The 18,651-nt window shown below is 35.4% G+C and overlaps 1 protein-coding gene across 1 annotated transcript; it reads right to left on the bottom strand.

The window, feature by feature from the left end:
• Positions 1 to 4,133: 4,133 nt before the first annotated feature.
• On the bottom strand, positions 4,134 to 16,211 carry LOC149807520 (C-type lectin domain family 7 member A-like). Its single transcript, XM_089941271.1, has 5 exons — positions 16,116 to 16,211; positions 15,616 to 15,701; positions 13,895 to 13,994; positions 12,020 to 12,233; positions 4,134 to 4,387 (listed from the first exon to the last, which is right to left on the bottom strand). Exons 1-5 carry the CDS (start codon positions 16,159 to 16,161, stop codon positions 4,363 to 4,365), a joined length of 471 nt encoding a protein of 156 aa, XP_089797397.1. The 5' UTR covers positions 16,162 to 16,211; the 3' UTR covers positions 4,134 to 4,362.
• Between the last annotated feature and the right edge of the window lie 2,440 nt (positions 16,212 to 18,651).

The following is an 18,651-nucleotide window of genomic DNA, read 5'->3' as shown; positions in this document are numbered from 1 at the left end:
CTCTTGGCTCCACGTCTTGTCGATGGGGTCTAAGACCCATTAAGCAAAATCGGCTAACGTGTTCGATCCTCGAAAGATTTTTTCACGCCCTCCAGGAATCTTGCTGCAGTGAGGGCAATGACTGAAGATAGGTTCTTGAATGCACTTCTCGCACGCTCGATGAGCCACGCAGAAATTAGGAATGTGAATGCCGGTTTCTTGCATGCATTCGAAATCGAAAAAGATGAAATTGCCTTTCTTCTTGTGACCGTCCTCTTTCTCTGGTCGGGGTTGGTATTTTTGCACGTAACATTGGTGTTCCAAGTCCACGATGTGGTGACAAATGTGACATTTTTTCTTTCCTGAACATACGTGTGCCTTGGTATTATTGGTACGTATGACTTGTTCACACGTAGAGCACAATCTCAGCAGTTGACAAGCGCATTTCTTCTGTGAACCTTGCGTTTTCAGATGTTGTTGGTAACAGGTAGGGCTGACAAACGTGCGCAGACAAGTTGAACAAGGCACTGGTTCTTCGCTCAGACAGGGTGAAGAGGCCAAACATCCTGTGCATTTCGATCCACAATGCTTGTGTTGCTCTCGATTGTTATAACCATGGTCACCTTTCTCACAGTAATAACTGTATCCCAGGAATCCGGTGATACTGGTAATGGTATCGAAATGTTCATCGTGATAATAGACATGAATGTATTTTCCGTCCTTAAAGTCTTGCCCTCGAAACAACAGAGGTCCGCGCACTTCTTGAGGGTGCACTTTCAAGGTGTATCGTGGAGCTAGGACATCTTGCAATTTTTGCATTTCAGGAATGCCACAGGGTGTGTCTTGGGACAGTCCAGCTTGTTGTAACAGGAGTTCTGCTTCATTTCGTTGTTTGGCTCGGTCGGATTGTTGAATAGTTTTCCAGGTTCTTTTCCATTCTGCCGTGTCGTTCTTGTTGGCATAGGTTCGTCCCACCACGATGGCTCGGGCTAAGCACATCTGGTCTTGAGGGTTGTTAATTTGGACGAGACTCTTTTTGGTGCTGCGAAGGTCGTTCACCAATAACATCTTTTTGTATTCAGTTCCTTGAGGAGGAGAGACGTGGGTCATGTCCAGTGTGGCTTTACCATCGGTGATGTCAAACTGATCATTAGATTGTTGTACGTGTTGAATCTTGTCCATGACTTTGGAAGCGGTCAATTCTGCAGGGGTGCTAAACTCGATCCAAACAGGGGATTTCAAACCGTCGTGTTGTATGGAAAGTCTCAAGCGATCGTCTTCTTTGGATTGACATTGTTGCTTGAGTGCAGTGAGCAAAGAATCCCACACCCCAGTGATGAACACTTCTGCTTTCTCTAACGGCACTTCAGCCTTGAAATCTTTAAACTTCACCGTGTATTTGTAAGCCGTGGTTCTAAATTTTCTAGAGGAGCGCTTTTCCGTCTCTCGAATGGAATAGTATTTTTCAGGGTTGACTAAGGGTGGTGAACTTGGTTTAGAGGTTTCAAATTCTGGTTCACTCATGTCCTCTTCAAAATCACTGGCATGAATTTGTGCCAAGATTTCAGCCCTGGTACGAGGCGATAGATCACGTTTCTGCCTCTTACTTTCTTCTTCTTTCTTCTCGAATGAATAGGATCGTTTCATCTTGAGTGAAAAACGTCAAATGACTCAAGTTCAAACACCATAGACTAATTTATAGTCATAGCAGACCAGCGTATATAAAAGGGTGTGTGTCTTGTCCTTTCACTATTCATTTCACTCTCAAGCCGAGCACAACGATGGAAGAGACTAACCAGATGGAACGTTTCGTCAGAGCTTTGCGAGGGGTCATTAGAAAATTCTCTTCAGACCAGCCTACGGACTACTCTCCTTCCTTTAGAGATAAAAGTCAGGATACTTGTTATATCTGTCAGAAGAAAGGGCATTGGTCTTCAGAATGTCCAGACCGTCAAAAAAGAAAAAAAACAGGGGATAAAAAAGACAAAAGTCACGATACCTGTTATTATTGTAAAGAAAAAGGACATTGGTCTCCAGATTGCCCAAAAAAGAAACAAGAGGAGTCAGAAGTAAAGAGGAATTCTTCAGAAGAAGAGAGGGATTCTTCAGAGGAAGAGAGGGATTCTTCTTCTGAGGAAGAAAGAAGACAGGTGAAGAAAAAGAAACAGGAGAAAAAAAGAAGAAGGGAAGAAAGCGAGAAGGCAATTATGTTAAAAATGTATTTTTCTTTCAACCTATTTGTTTCTTATTTCAGAATTAGAGACACGTGCTTGTTATCAGTCTCTCTCTCTCTCTCTCTCTCTCTCTCTCTCTCTCTCTCTCTCTCTATATATATATATATATATATATATATATATATATATATATATATATATATAGCCTCGACACCAATTACCATGTTAACCTCTGTACAGCACTTTCTCGTTATAACGCACATCATTATATCACGGTTTCTTTTGTAAGTTAGGTATTGTGTCAGGAATCCCATTTCATTATGATGTAATAAAATTGCATCTAAAATCTTATTCATTATGATGCATACTGTGTGCCTCCCTCTATGATTCATTGTGAAGCGTTCTGGATAATCAACACCTAGCTGAAAATAATGCACACCCAGCCCTGGTGTTATATTTTTCATTCACAATTTTTAATTGAATGAACCGAATGGGCATTATGGATACTGTCTGCATTGGGGTTTGCATATCACATGAGCAAATATGTTGCATAGTTTAATATCCTTTCTTGTTACATTGTAGCATATACCATATGTCATAGAGCATGAGGAAGATACAATCTCTGGCATATAAAAAATAGTTTTTAGTACATACACACTATCAGAACATATGCATATGTGTAACCTTTGCGGCAGTTTGTGTGGTTACCTGTAATCTGTACAATTGAGATTTTCTTATGTTGATACACTGTAAAGCTGATTTGTCTTATTTCTGTATATTTTGTGCAATTTTAATATTTACTTTTTTCTTACAGATTTCCTTTACCCGTATTATATGTCATATATACTTAGATTATACATATGATATATGTGGATATAAAACCTTATGAACGTTGTCTAATAGTCCAAATAATGCCGTTTTTATTTGTTCAATTTCCTACCGTGAAACATTTTCAGGTTGTACATTTAATTCCTGAAAGTAAATATCATTTTTGTTTTTGTATGTTTGTTGTTCGTTTATATTTTTGTTTTCCTTTTATATAGTTTTGTTGTATTGGGGTGAGGATGGTGGGTGGGAAGCTGCAATAACAAGTGGTGTCACTATGGTAGTGACTAGTTTAACCCTATCCTAAACAGTTTATGTCCAGATTTATCTGTGCACAATGCGCATGCAGCAGCCAACAGTGTAGACTCAGATCTGTCAACTCATAATGTGCCGTCGGATTAGGGTCCATGCTGTTTGCTGGAGGGCCTCGGGTGTCCGAGTGGTCTCAGTCACTCGCCTTTACAAATGACTGATGTCTCACCTCTGTCATCGTACGTTTGAGTCTCGGCTCGACCAAAGCGGTCATGTTAGGAACTTTGCCAGTAGCTTCCCGTCGGTCTGTGGTCCTTACCATGGTTTTCCTGGATTCTTCAACCACCAAGTATACTGGCCGCCATTTAAAGACTATCATTTTCGTATGTGTTCAGTATTTCTATAATTTCCTTGTAACCTCTGTGGCTATGGTTTTTACAGTGTCTACGTGTGATGCCCAGCTAATCAGCACGGAAACTTCCTGATCGGAGATAAAATTTGATTAAAAAAATCAAACAAATTCGAAGTATTAATGATGATAATCAGTATTTTATTCCATAGAAATCTGATGAAGAGGTATCACGTATATGAAAGTGGGTCTTGATAAGAAATACTATATAAGGGCTGAAATTATACGTGGGATCAATGCATGATGCTGTGAATACATGAGAGAGAGAGAGAGAGACTTTTGATTTCGTCTTTATAATATTTATTACTTTTGAAAATATATATAAATTCAAAGCAATTAATGCACATAACCAAATGCTACAGTGCTTTATTGTGTGTCTGTGTGTGTGTGTGTGTGTGTGTGTGTGTGTGTGTGTGTGAGTAGGGCGTGGCTGCATGTCAACATAACAGCACAGTACTGGATATACAATACCGATGTAAAGATAAACAACTGCATAATCTTTCGGAGTTTTATTTGTAGATTAGAAACCAATAACAAATGTGATGCATAACAATGGATAGATACTGATCAGCGTTTTCTGAAACTGGAAACATCTATCTCCCAAACAAATATACTTGCGTTGAAAACATATTCCAGTGGAATGTTCATTTTTAAATTGGATGTATTGTACCAATTGTCCTATATGAGTGGTATGTGACACGGATAAGCCCCAAATCATTCTTTTCACCCAACAATCGGATCTCCACGCCTGAAAAATAGATTACATTCTTGAGCGACTCTAAGTAGAAGAGATAAAAATGTATTGTTCATTTTCTGTCTTAGTATGTTTCAAACTGTTTTGTTAATTTTTCTAAGATGACATGGCAAATGTTTTTTTATGAAGTCTTTGCAAAGCAGCTAACTTTTTTCTTTAGAAGTGGGAGTAAATTAGGCGCTTTTGCTCTTGAAAAACGCAATGGATACAGCACGTTTATTCTTGACATACCAATATCTCCCATGAATAAAAAAATTTAATATATATAAAACGTGCCTACCTTTAATAATTTTATCAAATATTTTTCTTTTGAAAGAGATGTTTTTATTGCAACTAAATTCACTGAAAAAGTGTGAATAATTTGTCAAATAGTTTAGCTAGGTACTTGATGCATTCACTTTTCTTCTCTATATAGTTCAAGCATTGAAAGAGTTGTATTTACAGTGGGGCATTTCCTTCGTCTCCTTCCCAGGTAGGTTATGCAGCACTAATATTTTATATTCATTTATATTTTTTTTTAATTTTAAATTTTACCATTTCAAACTAGTGGGGTGACATAGGGTGTCTGTCCTTTAAGAAAATATACCAAGAATACAATGGAATATTTCCATCGTCTTTACACTCAGTGGTCTTACAATCGATCACATTCATTTCAAATATAAATTACAGATGTGGTTGTTTGTGCATATAACGTTAAACTTACCTTATAAACCAAAGTACGATTACGATTATACATTCATTGTCATGTCTTAAGCATGCTATATATATATATATATATATATATATATATATATATATATATATATATATATATATATATATATATATATATAATATATGCCGTCATATCGATATTTGCCCTGAACATACCCTTGTTCAGCTCTAACGGAGACATGTGCGATTATCGTCTCAAACATTGGACAAAACGGCGAAAACAAAGGCATACCTATCAGTTGCATGCTTCATTTGCTACACCTTCTCGTTGAAAACAGTAGTTGTGAGTCCATACCTCGTCAAAGGAAATTTTGCAAGAGAATATCATACAGGTAACTATCGCAATATTCAAGCTACATGCACTGTTAGAAGCTTGTCTCGGTACGGCCACTTGGCATGTCAAATAAAACTGTTTTGAATGTTTTGGGCGGAATTTGCACACGTTAACTCTGCGTATTGAATTTATGAAGCTCAAATTGTTGGCAAGCCATAAAAAAGGATTAAATTACATATATGAAGATAAATGTTATCCATAATTGTTTCTTATATCCGTGGAAAGATTTTTAAAAAAATGTAAGAAAAGAATTCCAGGCATGTGAAATTGAGGCTTGCTTTAAATACGTGAAATTCCATTAATTTATGAATGTTATACCCCTATTTTGCATATCTTACTTTTTTCTTCTTTTACATAAGTGAAATTAGACAAGCTAATTCACGTGTGTGAATATTAATTTAGTAATTGTTAAATAAAGATACATTGCACAAATGTGAAATTCTTTTTTTAACAAATTGATAATCCTCATTCACGCATATGAAATTATGCAAGCACTCTAGAGATAGCAGGCAAAACAATTTTGGATTTCGTGATTCTTAATCCGTTGGTAAGATTTGTTTCTGATGTGAGACAGCTTCTTAGTCTATGAAAGGTAAGAATTGTATACTTTGTTTATATAATGTTCTTAAATCACACGTTTTGCGGTTTCGACTTTGTGTTTGTGCCCCACTTTGTTACTTACTTGCACGCATTCTGGAAGTTTCACATTGCGTGTAGTAAACAATAGCAGATAGCAAGAGACAATTTAAGGAGAGTCCTGGGTGACCCAGTCAACGAGTCAAAAGATGTAGGATTATGTGGGCAATTTCAGACCTTAGCATATTGCTTTCATTCGATGAAAGTTACCTTGCACAGCATTAATATTTTTGAAGTGTTCTACATCACAGTAACTGATCTTGCCTTTCTTCAAGCCATTACGTTGAAAAAATATATTCTTGATACATTGACATCGTTCATCAAGTAATTATTGAACAAGTAGTTCTTTGAGTGTGTTTTTGATAGCTGAAATCTAGAGTGTCAGCGTTGGTATCCAAAGTTTAACCTTTGCATCTTAAGTTGAGAATTTTGAAGCATTATATACAAGAAGAGATTGCATACGATTCCTGCATCTATGCACAAAACTTATTGATAGGGTTTGTCAGAGGTGTTTGCCGACAGATCTAAGTAGATATCTAAGTGCGATATAACCAGATCCCATCTCCTATCAAAGCCAAATATGGATTCGCCAACATAATAGTTAATTTTGTGAATTACCGAAAGGTCTATTCAAGCAAGAACCAACTGAATAATACCCTGGCTGAAAAAAAAATGTATAGAACCGAGCATTATATCTCTAACAGATTATTGAGGGTCAATCAACTAATCGAAAAGAAAAAAGATGATCACATTTCAGTATACTGGACAATACAATCAATAATAGTAGGTAAGATGGAAAATGAGGAGGATGCTGGGTCCCAAATTAAGTCAGACCAAGATGTACATAATCTTAATACCTGGCTTGGAATTCGAGTTTCTGACAATCAGTAAAGATTAACTTTATTATTATATCCAATCTGGATTGGACAAGTTCCGGTTTTGTTTGCAATACTAACTAGGGTTCTGTTATGGACCTATATTATTTTTCATCTCCGTCTGTACATGCGTCGTTTATGTGTTAACATTGTCCAAGTGTATTTACTTTTCTGGCTCAGAAACAAATCCAGGTTTAGATACGACCACCCTCTACTCCATGTGCAGATAGGTATGTCAATGGAATAAATGTGTCATCTATAAAAATGTTTTGGACTAGTGCAAGAAAATTTTGTTTTTTTTAAAAATAAAGTTTGAATTTGCCTAAACCGACATTTACGAAGATATCGTTTAGTGTGTAACTTTCTAAAAACAAATATTAAATGAATGCATGTAAATACCTTTTTATCAATATATGTATTTATTTTCATTTCATCAAAACTGCATTCGCTCAGCGTAATTTCATCAAATCTGAGCAACTAAAATCCCTTCATACCGTACAGTCTAAATGTTTATTAAAGTAAACCCAGTATAACAACAAGTATCAGATAATTGTGTACAAGTTATTTATTCTATATTATGTATCAATATATTTTGACATCATTAAAATATTTTTAAAAGTGTATTGTTCGTATAATTCTGAAAAACTGAAACTCGTACCTAAGGTAAAACCAAAATGATTTCTTTTGTGAAACCAGTCCAAATATACATTTCATACTATTTGTACATATATTATAATTCTTTAGGTATTCTGGTATATTCAGCCGCTCAACGTTTATTACAAAAATGCAACCAAATTTTATGTAATACACTAAGTTTACTTGTCTACCAATACAACCTAGACGTTATGGTTACACTAAGTTTACTTTTCTACCAATACAACCTAATGGTATGTAATACACTAAGTTTACTTTTCTACCAGTACAACATAGACGTTATGAAATTCACTAAGTTTATTTGTATCACCAATGCAGCCTATACATTATGTTATTCACGAAGAGGATCGCGTGCAGCCAAGCGGTCAAAATCACTTGCCTCTACCTATTACTGCCATTTCATCTGTCAGCAGGCGTTAGAGTCTCGTGCTCGGCCAATGTGGGTATGTGAGAAAATTTGCCACTAGCTTCCCGTGGGTCGGTGGTTCTTACCGGAGTTTTCCCGGGTTCTTCCTCCACCACTTATGCTGGCCGCCATATATAGCCTATCATGCACAGAGAAATCGCGTTAAACTCAAAGCAATAATAACGACAACATTAATTCACTAGGTTTATCAAGTCATCAAATCATGCTGGCACAAACGATCCAGTTATTATGTACAATGACGTTTACCTATCGCCATATCGTTATTTTATTTATGGACTGAATTAGATTGGTTGGTAAATTCCATATGATCAGCATATGTAATGCGCATGCATACAACACGATCCATTTCACGTGCTTCCTGTATCAGAGGGAGTGAGCTCGAAACCTGCAGTTTATTCGTGTCTCTATTTGGTCCCTGCCGCAAAAGCGGGCGAAAGATAGAAATAGTGTACATCCGCTGTAAAATGTCTGTGCATCAGTGCAACCAATCGTGTATACTCAACTGTGATTTTGTTTATAAGAAGAAGTTATAAAACTTATATTTTTCGTGGACGCTTTTCTGTCTTATGAAGATGTGTATCACCTTCCAAAATGAAACACCGTTGGCTTCTCGTGAGACTTATAGCCTCCTTTTAAAACTCAAAACAGTAATTGGCTTGTGTGTTTATCTCTGTACAACGACTCGGGGTATGAAATACCTTTCTTTCCAAAATAAATGGAGATATTGGTGATTGTTTGGTTGCTTATGGAGTTCCATGTAATGAAATATGTTGCAAATGATCACCCAGTCAATAGTTACTAGAAGTAACGCTAAGTTATTCACATGACGCTCTTAAAGCATATGGGAAGTGAAATATTTCAAACAACCTGTTAATTCATACTGTTTATTTACCTTAGAGACATTTCTAGGGAGCTGTATATAATCCTCTGTCGAAGAAGTCCAAATCTGGCATGTGATAATGAGAGTTACCTCGCAGCAAATGCAAATTATTTCTCTCAAGAGAAGACTATATATGTGAATTTTAGTAAGCACGGGGTATTCACAATAATCCTGATTAAAAATAAAAATAATAATATGATTAGGTGAACCTCTCTATTTTTTTAACGTATTTTTAATTATATTGTAAGCTTAAATTTTGCTCATATCCGTAATTTGTAAACAAGATCTTTACATAGCTAACTCTTGTTCATGACTGTATGTTGCAAACAAAATGCCTGCGTAGCAAGAGTTCAAGGCCAGTTAAACTAGGTTTTCCGTTGGAAATCTCTACGTTCTATTACATTATAGGTCAAGTCAAAATGTGTATACATTGGGCTTTTATAAACAAAAAAATCATTCCTATTTTAAATTAGTCATATATAATTAGAGAAAAATTATTTATTTCAAATATTTATTGAAATTACTGAAGTGATCATTCATTGATTATGGGATTTGTGCAAACTATTTTGGATATGTGTGCACTCATTCAAAGGCAGTCTGGACTGCATCAGTGTTACATAAGGACACTCATGACTGTTGAGATTAATTCTGAACATTCTGTATTTATTACTTATGATAGGCTATTTAGGATTATTTGAGATTTAATTCACGTTAGAGTCTCTTGAATTTTCACTTTTTATTTTAGACATATAAATGGATTGTTGATTTTACTTAGCATTGTTGGTTTCACTTTCTTTCTGTTACACATTTAATATATGACATAGAGTGTTAGCATAATTTGGGGCCTCGTCCAGGATCTAAATTTGTTTAAAACATTTCAGAAATATTAAAAATTGTCTTTAAAATTGAAATTCACTGGAAAGCGCTGCTCGCACAGCTGATGACTATTCCTTGACTCAGAGAGAGATTCATTTGACTGTAAGGTTTCCTCCCAGTAATGTTTTGGTAAAATCTTATCTCAGTCTCGTACAAGTACTTCCAAATTTCAATCTATCAAACGTTGAGAACTCGCCTTGTTTGGTTACAAACGTTGATCCTGTTCAAAGTGAAATCCCTGATTTGCATCATTCTTGTGCAGTTACCAGACCTATGGCAACATGAGTTCTTGAGTTTTTTTGGTCAGGCTCTTGATAAGATAATCTTTAGTCCTGATATTGATCAATCAATAGTTATTGATCACTTTGATCCTCTTTTTATTACTCATTGCTTCAATTATAACCAGCGTGACCAAAGACAATCACTGTTTGTCAAACAGGAACAAGATCCTGAGATATAATATTTGTTTCAGAGGGCTGTTAGTGAAATTGAAACCACACGAGTTCCAGTTTGTTATTTTATGAAAAATGGGGTCCTTATGAGAAAATGGAGACCAACTGAGGTACCCGCGAGTGACGAGTGGTCCCTGAGCTATAAAGTGCTCGTTCCGAGGTCATACCGACAGGAAATTGTTAGTCTATCCCATGAAATTCCATTTGCTGGTTATTTACAAAATCAATAAGACTTATCACAATATCCTGAATAATTTTTATTGGCCGAAAATTAAGTGATGTTTTTAAATACTGTTGATACTTGTCAAATGGTAAGAACATCCAATCAAAATGATGTCCAAGACTCATCTGCAACGTATTCGTGCATTTGCTGAAGGTTTTAGCAGAATAAATATTACACTCTGTTGGTCCATTTCCTAAGACCCATTATACTTGCTGTCCATAAAGTGTACGCACACAACATTTCCAGAGGCATTTTCTTTTAGAAATATTAAAACCAAATCTATTGTAAAAGCTCTGATCAAGTTGTTTTCTTGCACTTGTTGGTCTTCCCAAAAATCTCCATCCTGATTAAGGGTAAAATTTTATGTCTGGATGTTTCCAACATATTGTGAATCAGTTAGACATAACAGTTTAGAGCTTGTACCTAACATCCTTAAAGTCAAGAGGCTTTCGAAAGATTTTATCCACCTTTGAAGAACATGATTTTGTCATATTGCATTTTTACAGGAAAGGATTTGGACGAGCTCGTTCATTTGCTGTTAGGTTATCGGTTCATGAATCACTGGGGTTTATTGCTTTTGAACTAGTTTTTGGGCATACTGTGCGTGGACCATTGCAGTTATTAAAGATAAAACTTCTTTCAAATGAAGATTAAAAGTTACTCTTCTTGACGATGCCTGATTTCATTTTTATGTTGTCAACGTCTTTGAAGTAGCAGGAACTAATCTACACCCTACTCGGTGAAAAATTAAATTAAGGTATGAAAAACAAAAATACGCAGCAAAGGAGTTGTCAGCAATTTTGTGATAATGTTCTAGCTCTCTTGCCCATACATCAAAATCCTCTTGAGGCTAAATTGTATTGTTCTAATACATTAGAAAAGAAAGTAAATGACCAAAATTATATCATTCACACTCATTGGAAGCGGAAACATATATAAGTTTGTCTTGTAAATGTGTTAAAGGAGCATGTTGATAAAGACAACACATATAATTATTCCACAAACTTAGTTGTACCTGTCCCACACAGTGAGGATGTAAATGATGGAATGCAATATGACTGTAGTGACTATGTTTCAACGAATCATCGGAATTTAGAAATGTAAACAATCTGGACCATATGAAAAGTGGTTGTTCAAATCATGTTATAGCCTTGCTATCAAGTCTATATTGAGTCACAACGAGGCTTCAGAACAGAGAAGGCCAACATCGATGTGATTTTCTGAATGATACAACAGCAAAAGAAGCTCAGGGACAAAGAAGGCAGCTCTACATAGCCTTCATTGTCCTTACAATGGCCTTAAATCTTGTCAGCATAAGCGGATTATTCAAGATGCCAGAAAAGATTGAACGTCTCCTCAACGTGATTTACTAATCCATTGTTGTATAGGAATATGCCAGATGAGAAGTAGCTGCACTGTCTCATTGATTTGTGTTTTATAATTTTGTTGAAAAGAAGAAAAGAAGGATGATGATGATGATGATGATGATGATGGTGGTGGTGGTGATGGTGGTAAATCCTTGAATTTTGAACTTATTTGTAGCCCCGTAACTTACTCGTCTTCACAAATGAAGTATGCAGCTCTGTCGCAATTATCGCCATTCATGTAGAAATTCTCATGTTCCAGAAGCCCTATGCAGGCGTCATGACCATTAGGTTCTCCAGGCGCCCACATCTTGAGTTGCATGACGTCATGGTTAGGATACCACATCCATTGACCTATGGAACTGTTGTAAAAAGCGCCGATCCAAAACTCTATTGCTCTGGGATCTGAAAAAAAGGATCTAATATTTAGCTGTGTATACTGCGCACTGAAGGATCTGAAATTACTGTATTTGACTAAATGTCACACTAGGGCACAGACAGAATAAATCCAGATCGTCCTTAGCATTATTCTTGATGATTTAGGGATATGCAGTTCTTTTGCCTTATGATTTATGTAAACATCGTTGACCCTGATCTTGCTCATGTAACGGCAGAAATGGAGTCCCATTTAGGTAGGCACTACACTCGGTGATGTTCTAGTTTTGCTTCACACAAAGGAAAGCCTCATACTTAAAGTGTCAGAGAAAACAGGGAAATTATTTAAAGCCTAATTTGAAGGATGTTTGATAAATGTAAAGGAAGCATACCTATCCATGAATCTGGTGTTTCCCGAAAGAAGTACTGTTTCTTCAGGTGTGTCAATTAATATATTTACACTCAAAATGTCTGATTCAGACATAAAACTGTAAGTTACTTATACAAAAAATAAATTTTAATTACACTCTTGGAAAGTGTAGATTCAGTCTATAAATATGTAATTTCCTACTTTTGGTTTGCGAATTTCTTTCCTCATTAGTTTATTTCTCAATTTGAATACACCGAGAGTTATAATCTGTAAATAAGCATAATGACAATAACAAAAGCCGATAGATTATTCATTTTTACTGTAAATATTCAGAACTTTTTGTTCATATTGATGGATTAAATTAATTTGACATCGTAGAAAAGCTTCATGCAACTGTGTTCAGTCAATATGTAATGATGCAAACTTTTGTTGAGATAATTTCGCAGTACATTCTGGCGTGATCAGAGCTGAAACAGACCAAAGTAAATTTTGGGAAAACTTGGGCCATTTTAAACAGGTGTCATAAAATGGTATCTTCTAGCATAGCTAATAATAAAGGCGGACAAGAGAAGAATGTTCTGACTTCGGTGGGAGTGAAAAACGTATTGGTGGTTTGAAGAAGTAATCTGGATTGGCTAAACTAAACGAGGGTGTGCGTGTTCCCAGACGGAATTCAGGCTTTTAAGAAATCCCCCTTCGCACAATTAATCATAAGCTCTGAGGTTAGCCAGAATTTAACTCCAAGACTTAATAATCTGTATTTTTCTTGTTAAATTGTCCAAAGGACGCGTGTCTGAAACCACAGTCGTTTATTTTCGGTGGAGTAAATTAGAGTGTAAAACCGAAACTGACAATGTGACAAAAACTTTATAAATGTGTTAACATGTTAAGATTTCTTTATAAAATGGAGTATACATCACGTAAAAACAGCCTAAACCCAAAATTGGATTCTGCTTAGCTGTTCGGCCTTCCTAACTACTGATACAGTGGTTGACCGATTCAATTTGAAGCCTGATTTATATCGTATGACTGTCATTTGGCTGTAGAAGAAAAACTAATTAATGTGTATATCCGCAAACATCAAAATCATTCCATATCTTCATGTTGGATAGATTACTAAACTTTTCTACTTGAACAATGATAGCAATCAAAGTTCATGTGGAACATATCTTACTACACTTCCAAGTCTATCTAACCGGTCATTAAAGTAACCGCCTGAGAGAGAAAGAGAGAGAGAGAGAGAGAGATAAAGTGATACAGACATACAGGGAGAGGGAGAAATAGAGACAGACACAGACTGATGAACAGTCGCCCTACTCACCGTCAATATGATAGTGTTGTCGCAGCTGGTTTCGGATAAAGCTGAATTCAATGTGATCATCAATCTTTATCGGTATCCATCCACGGCTAATGCAGTATTGCTAAAATTATTGACGAACATTGCTAGACTTATATTATTTAAATAAAAGCCCCTACATCACACTTAGAACACTGAACAGTCGATTGACCAATTAATCTAAGTCAAGATAATTAAACCCATGTTGATATGGAAGCATAACTGTTGTCCAGGAGACATTCAATACTCAACTTTGGCAGAATATGACAAATAAAATAGTCCTACCAAAGTTTCATTAAAATGATAACGTTTCATTGGAGAAGCTTTTTGAACACGATTTTCACCTGGTTGCTATGGAATGCTATAAAAAGGTCATCTGTTGACATCTAGATTTGGTGGTGTGAGATCAGAAGGTATCAACTATATAGTCTTTACCAGAGCAACGCAGACGCTAGGGAGACCATACGTAATACGCATGCAAAGTCTGTGACAAATTTGCCCAATGCCGTTTGGATATGATAAAATATACTTTCACCTGCCCGATGATTTTACCAAGAGCATTAAAACAGAACACGTTCTCCATCTGGTTGAGAACCAAACGATCGACTGATAGGCCACCAAAAAGACCATTTTGTAAGAACACGTTGTGAGTCAATTTCCACAAACTGTAAATCGATATAATTAACATATAATGCATTTTACTGAAACGTATGCATTGTGTAAAATACTTTTTTAACCATAGTAAAATAGCTGAAATATGTTCCAGTAGCTAAAGATGCTATGTTCCTTCAACATAACTCTACCATATCTTGTTTTCAAAAATGGCTCCTGAGTTGAAGATATTAAACCTCCCTCTGTGCTGTTCCAGAAATAAAATTACAAATCTATGATTTGAACTTAGAATACTATTTTAAGTGGTTCTTTCATCATCGACAACTAATGAACGTCATCCGATAAGAAATAAATAGACAAAAGAAATCAACAAAATACAGACCACAATGCGCACGCATACATCCCACCAGATATATGTAATATATTATTATTAGTATTGCAACAAAAATGTAAACCATATGTTTATCAAAATATCCATTATACAGATGTACTATTGCAATACTAATAACTATATTGGAATTAAATAATGAAATGCCGCAATTCTATTAAAATTCAAAGAACGTTCAAATTTTCTTTCCTCTTCTATCGTTCCATCCGGTATGTATACCTGTATGTTTGAACTTGCAATAAACATAAATAGTTTGTCTATAAGCATTGTGCCATAAGTAGCTTGGAAAATTAGTAGAAAATGAATTTTAACAAAATCCTACTTATCAATATTTAATGATTCTTGATAAAATGTTTCAAAATCTTCATGAAGTATTTTCTTCTCAAAGCATAAATGTAACTAAAGAAAGAAAAATAAATTTGTTTGAATTCGTTAATCTGAGACTCAACCATAGCTTGATGTTTCTTCAACATCAGGGACTTAGACGCCTTTAATTATCACAGGTTTTAGTTTGACTTCCATTATCCAAAAATATACTGCCACTGTACCTAATTAAAATAAGCTTTTTTAGATTGTTCTTTCGTCATTTGTTTAGATGTGTGTGTAATTTTATTATTAGTCTCTATTGTCGTTACGTACATCACCATGATACTGAGATTGCATTGAATGCAATAATCATAAAATAAATGTATATAATTTTACATACCGTTGCCAAGTACCAACGCTCGTCATGTTCTATGAATCTGTAACAGGAACTGTTGCACACTGACCAATCTCGTCCTTGTGCCAGGACTGAAGAATATATGAATTTCAATTAATAGATTATATATAGAGCGATAATATTTTTGTAATATACTGTATCATAAACATAGAGTGGAGGAATATAGTATTATAGCTGAAATACGTTCCATTGGATATATATATATATATATATATATATATATATATATATTTGATCAGTATATGGACCTAAATACACGACACAACATAGGCTAGACCTAGTCTGTACAAGATTTATACCCGAACCATTCTGGTCGCGACTCCAACATGCTAGCCACTGAACAATCGCTACTCCAACACGCTAGCCACTGAACAACCGCAACTCCTGTTTTAAAAGCATATAGCTTTCAATCTCTTTTCTATAGCAAAGATACAGTCTGCATCATTATCATGACATCTATAATTATGATTGTGTCATTGTCTCACCTGTTGATGTAAGGATTGAAGTAATCCATACTATTAAGAAAATCATGTCTGAATTGGAATGTGCATACGTTGTCAGTTGTGTTTACAGAGACATATCTTATGAATTTGCGTTCTTTTAAGTGCCAATGCTTCTTAAAAACTGCCTTGCCTTGTCGAGGAATACTGAAAATGCTCTTTCTGTTATTTTTTTTTCGACTTTTGTACAGGGAATACTCAAAACGTGTCTTTATAAATAGTTTTTTTCCACATGTACCTTTCAATGTGTAGCGGGTGGATTTGACTTTTCAGAACAAGTATAACGCACATCAGCCAAACAACGGATACCGTGCAGCACCAAGTGGGTCGACAGAGAGATAACATGCGGACCCTAGGCTCGAATTTGATCGTAGATAATTTGGTTGATACCGCTTATCGAATGTTTACAAGTTTTCACTATAAGTACTACTCTCTGAAGAATACACTGGGCAACTTCAATATCAGTCAAATAACTAGACAGTAAATTAATATTCCTGTACCAACAAAGGACAATACATAAACACAACAATACACTTTGATTGTTGTTGTGTTCTGCGATTACTTTTATCAATTTTATTTAACAAAGAATAGAAAGAAAAAAAATCATGTACAATACATACATTCCCCGATCACGGTAGTATGTATGTATGTATGTATGTATGTATGTATGTATCTATGTATGCATGCATGCATGCATGTATGTATACGTAAGTTACGGTCTCACCCATGACTGTATAAAGGTTACCTATTTCGGTCACATGGAGCATCATCACAGAGCTATTACTGGGCATAAAGTTTGCTTGTTTTGGTCATATGGAGCATCGTGATGAACCCATGACAGGGCATAAAGGCTGCTTTCATCGGTTACAATGGAACATCACGGACCCATGACAGGGCATAAAGGTTGCTTATTTCGGTTACAATGGAACATCATCACGGACCCATTACAGGGCATAAAGGCTGCATATTTCGGTCACATGGGGCAACATGATGGACAATGACTGAGCATAAAGGATGCCTATTTTGGTCAAATGGATCATTGTCAGATAAATACAAATTCGCTACAGTTACTTGCGTATTCGTCATCTATATTCCAACAGAGCATTCCAGGTATAATGATATACAATCTATTGTAGAATGTGTAGGTCTCGTTACGCTTTCCATCTTGTAACCTTCTGTCTAGGCTTGAGGTCTGCATTCCGTTCAATAAAATATATATATATATATATATATATATATATATATATATATATATATATATATATATATATATATATATATATATATATATATATATATATATATATATATATAAAATTAAGTTTGCAGTCAGGGAAAACTTCTTCCAGTGGTGATATGTACCCTACACTGGCTATCCATATGATCCAGAATCAAACACAAAATTTGTTCTCTGTGCTACGTTTCACTGATGGACTCTAGTCCAACATACCTATCCGACCTCACTCAGGTGTACACACCAGCAAGATACTTACGCTCCTCTTCTGACAATCGTTTACTCGTTATTCCCACTTTGAAAACAAAGTCATATGGACAGCGGTCTTTTGCATATCAGGGACTAGCAACGTGGATTGCCTACTGAACTAAGACACAAAGACACAGCGATCACATTCAAGAGTGCTCTCAAAATTCACTTATTTCGACTGCAAGATGAAACTTAAGGACCTAATAATGTTTCATACCTTAAATATTCTCAGCATGTTTTTCTATGTTTTCTTATTTCATGGTGTTTGTTTTTGTAATCGTATCATTATATATTTTTTTATCTTATAGGTGTAGTCTAATGTTGTAAAGCGCTTAGAGCTTCTAAAGATTAGGTGCTATGCAAAGTCCTCATTATTATTATTATTATTATTATTATTAGTAGTAGTAGTAGTAGTAGATTGCACGTTTGTATGACTTCAAAGAACTTTTTATGCAGTCAACCTAAAATAAATAAATAAATCAATTGAATTAGTGTATGCGTTCGTAGCGTCAGACACCTCCATGTTCACCTTTCAAGAAAGATCTATAAATGTGTTCAATTGTTCAGGTTTTCTATGGCGGCATTCCCAACTTTTGTCACATGGTTATATACAGTTATTCAGTATTTCTGAATCACGAAGATGCGTCGCACCAAAGTCATTACAACCAGATTGCATGCCATCATTTAAATTCTCACTATGTGGGACAGGTATAACTAAATTGATTTAATGATTAACAGGGCTATCTCTATATACATATTCCTTTAGCATATTTATATGGCAAGTTGTTTCTGTTTCCGCTTCTCATGAGTGTTAATGATATAATTTAAGTAATTGAATTTCTTTGTATTTGTATAAGGACAATACAATTTAGCCCGAAGATGATTTTGAGGTATGGGCATGAGCTCCTGAACTTTATCACCAGGATGGATACTCCTTTCATTTGTATTGCTGTCATACTTAATTTCATTCTTGACTGAGCAGACTGAAGATTAGGTCCTGCTACTTTATAAGCCTTTGATAATTTATATTTGAAATCA

The sequence above is a fragment of the Sinohyriopsis cumingii genome, chromosome 1 (assembly GCF_028554795.1).
Source record: "Sinohyriopsis cumingii isolate HCF-2022 chromosome 1, ASM2855479v2, whole genome shotgun sequence".
In the NCBI taxonomy this organism is placed as follows: Eukaryota; Metazoa; Mollusca; class Bivalvia; order Unionida; family Unionidae; genus Sinohyriopsis; species Sinohyriopsis cumingii.
Note: the sequence above shows the minus strand (reverse complement) of the source record. Positions and strands in the feature narration are given on the sequence as shown.

Coding starts and splice junctions, on each gene's coding strand:
- LOC149807520 (XM_089941271.1), bottom strand. CDS start 16,161: ATGATTTTCTTAATAGTATGGATTACTTCAATCCTTACATCAACAG. Junction 13,995..15,615: donor AGCGTTGGTACTTGGCAACG/GTATGTAAAATT, acceptor CAATAATTTTAG/CAATACTGCATTAGCCGTGG. Junction 4,388..12,019: donor TACTTCATTTGTGAAGACGA/GTAAGTTACGGG, acceptor TCTATTTTTCAG/GCGTGGAGATCCGATTGTTG.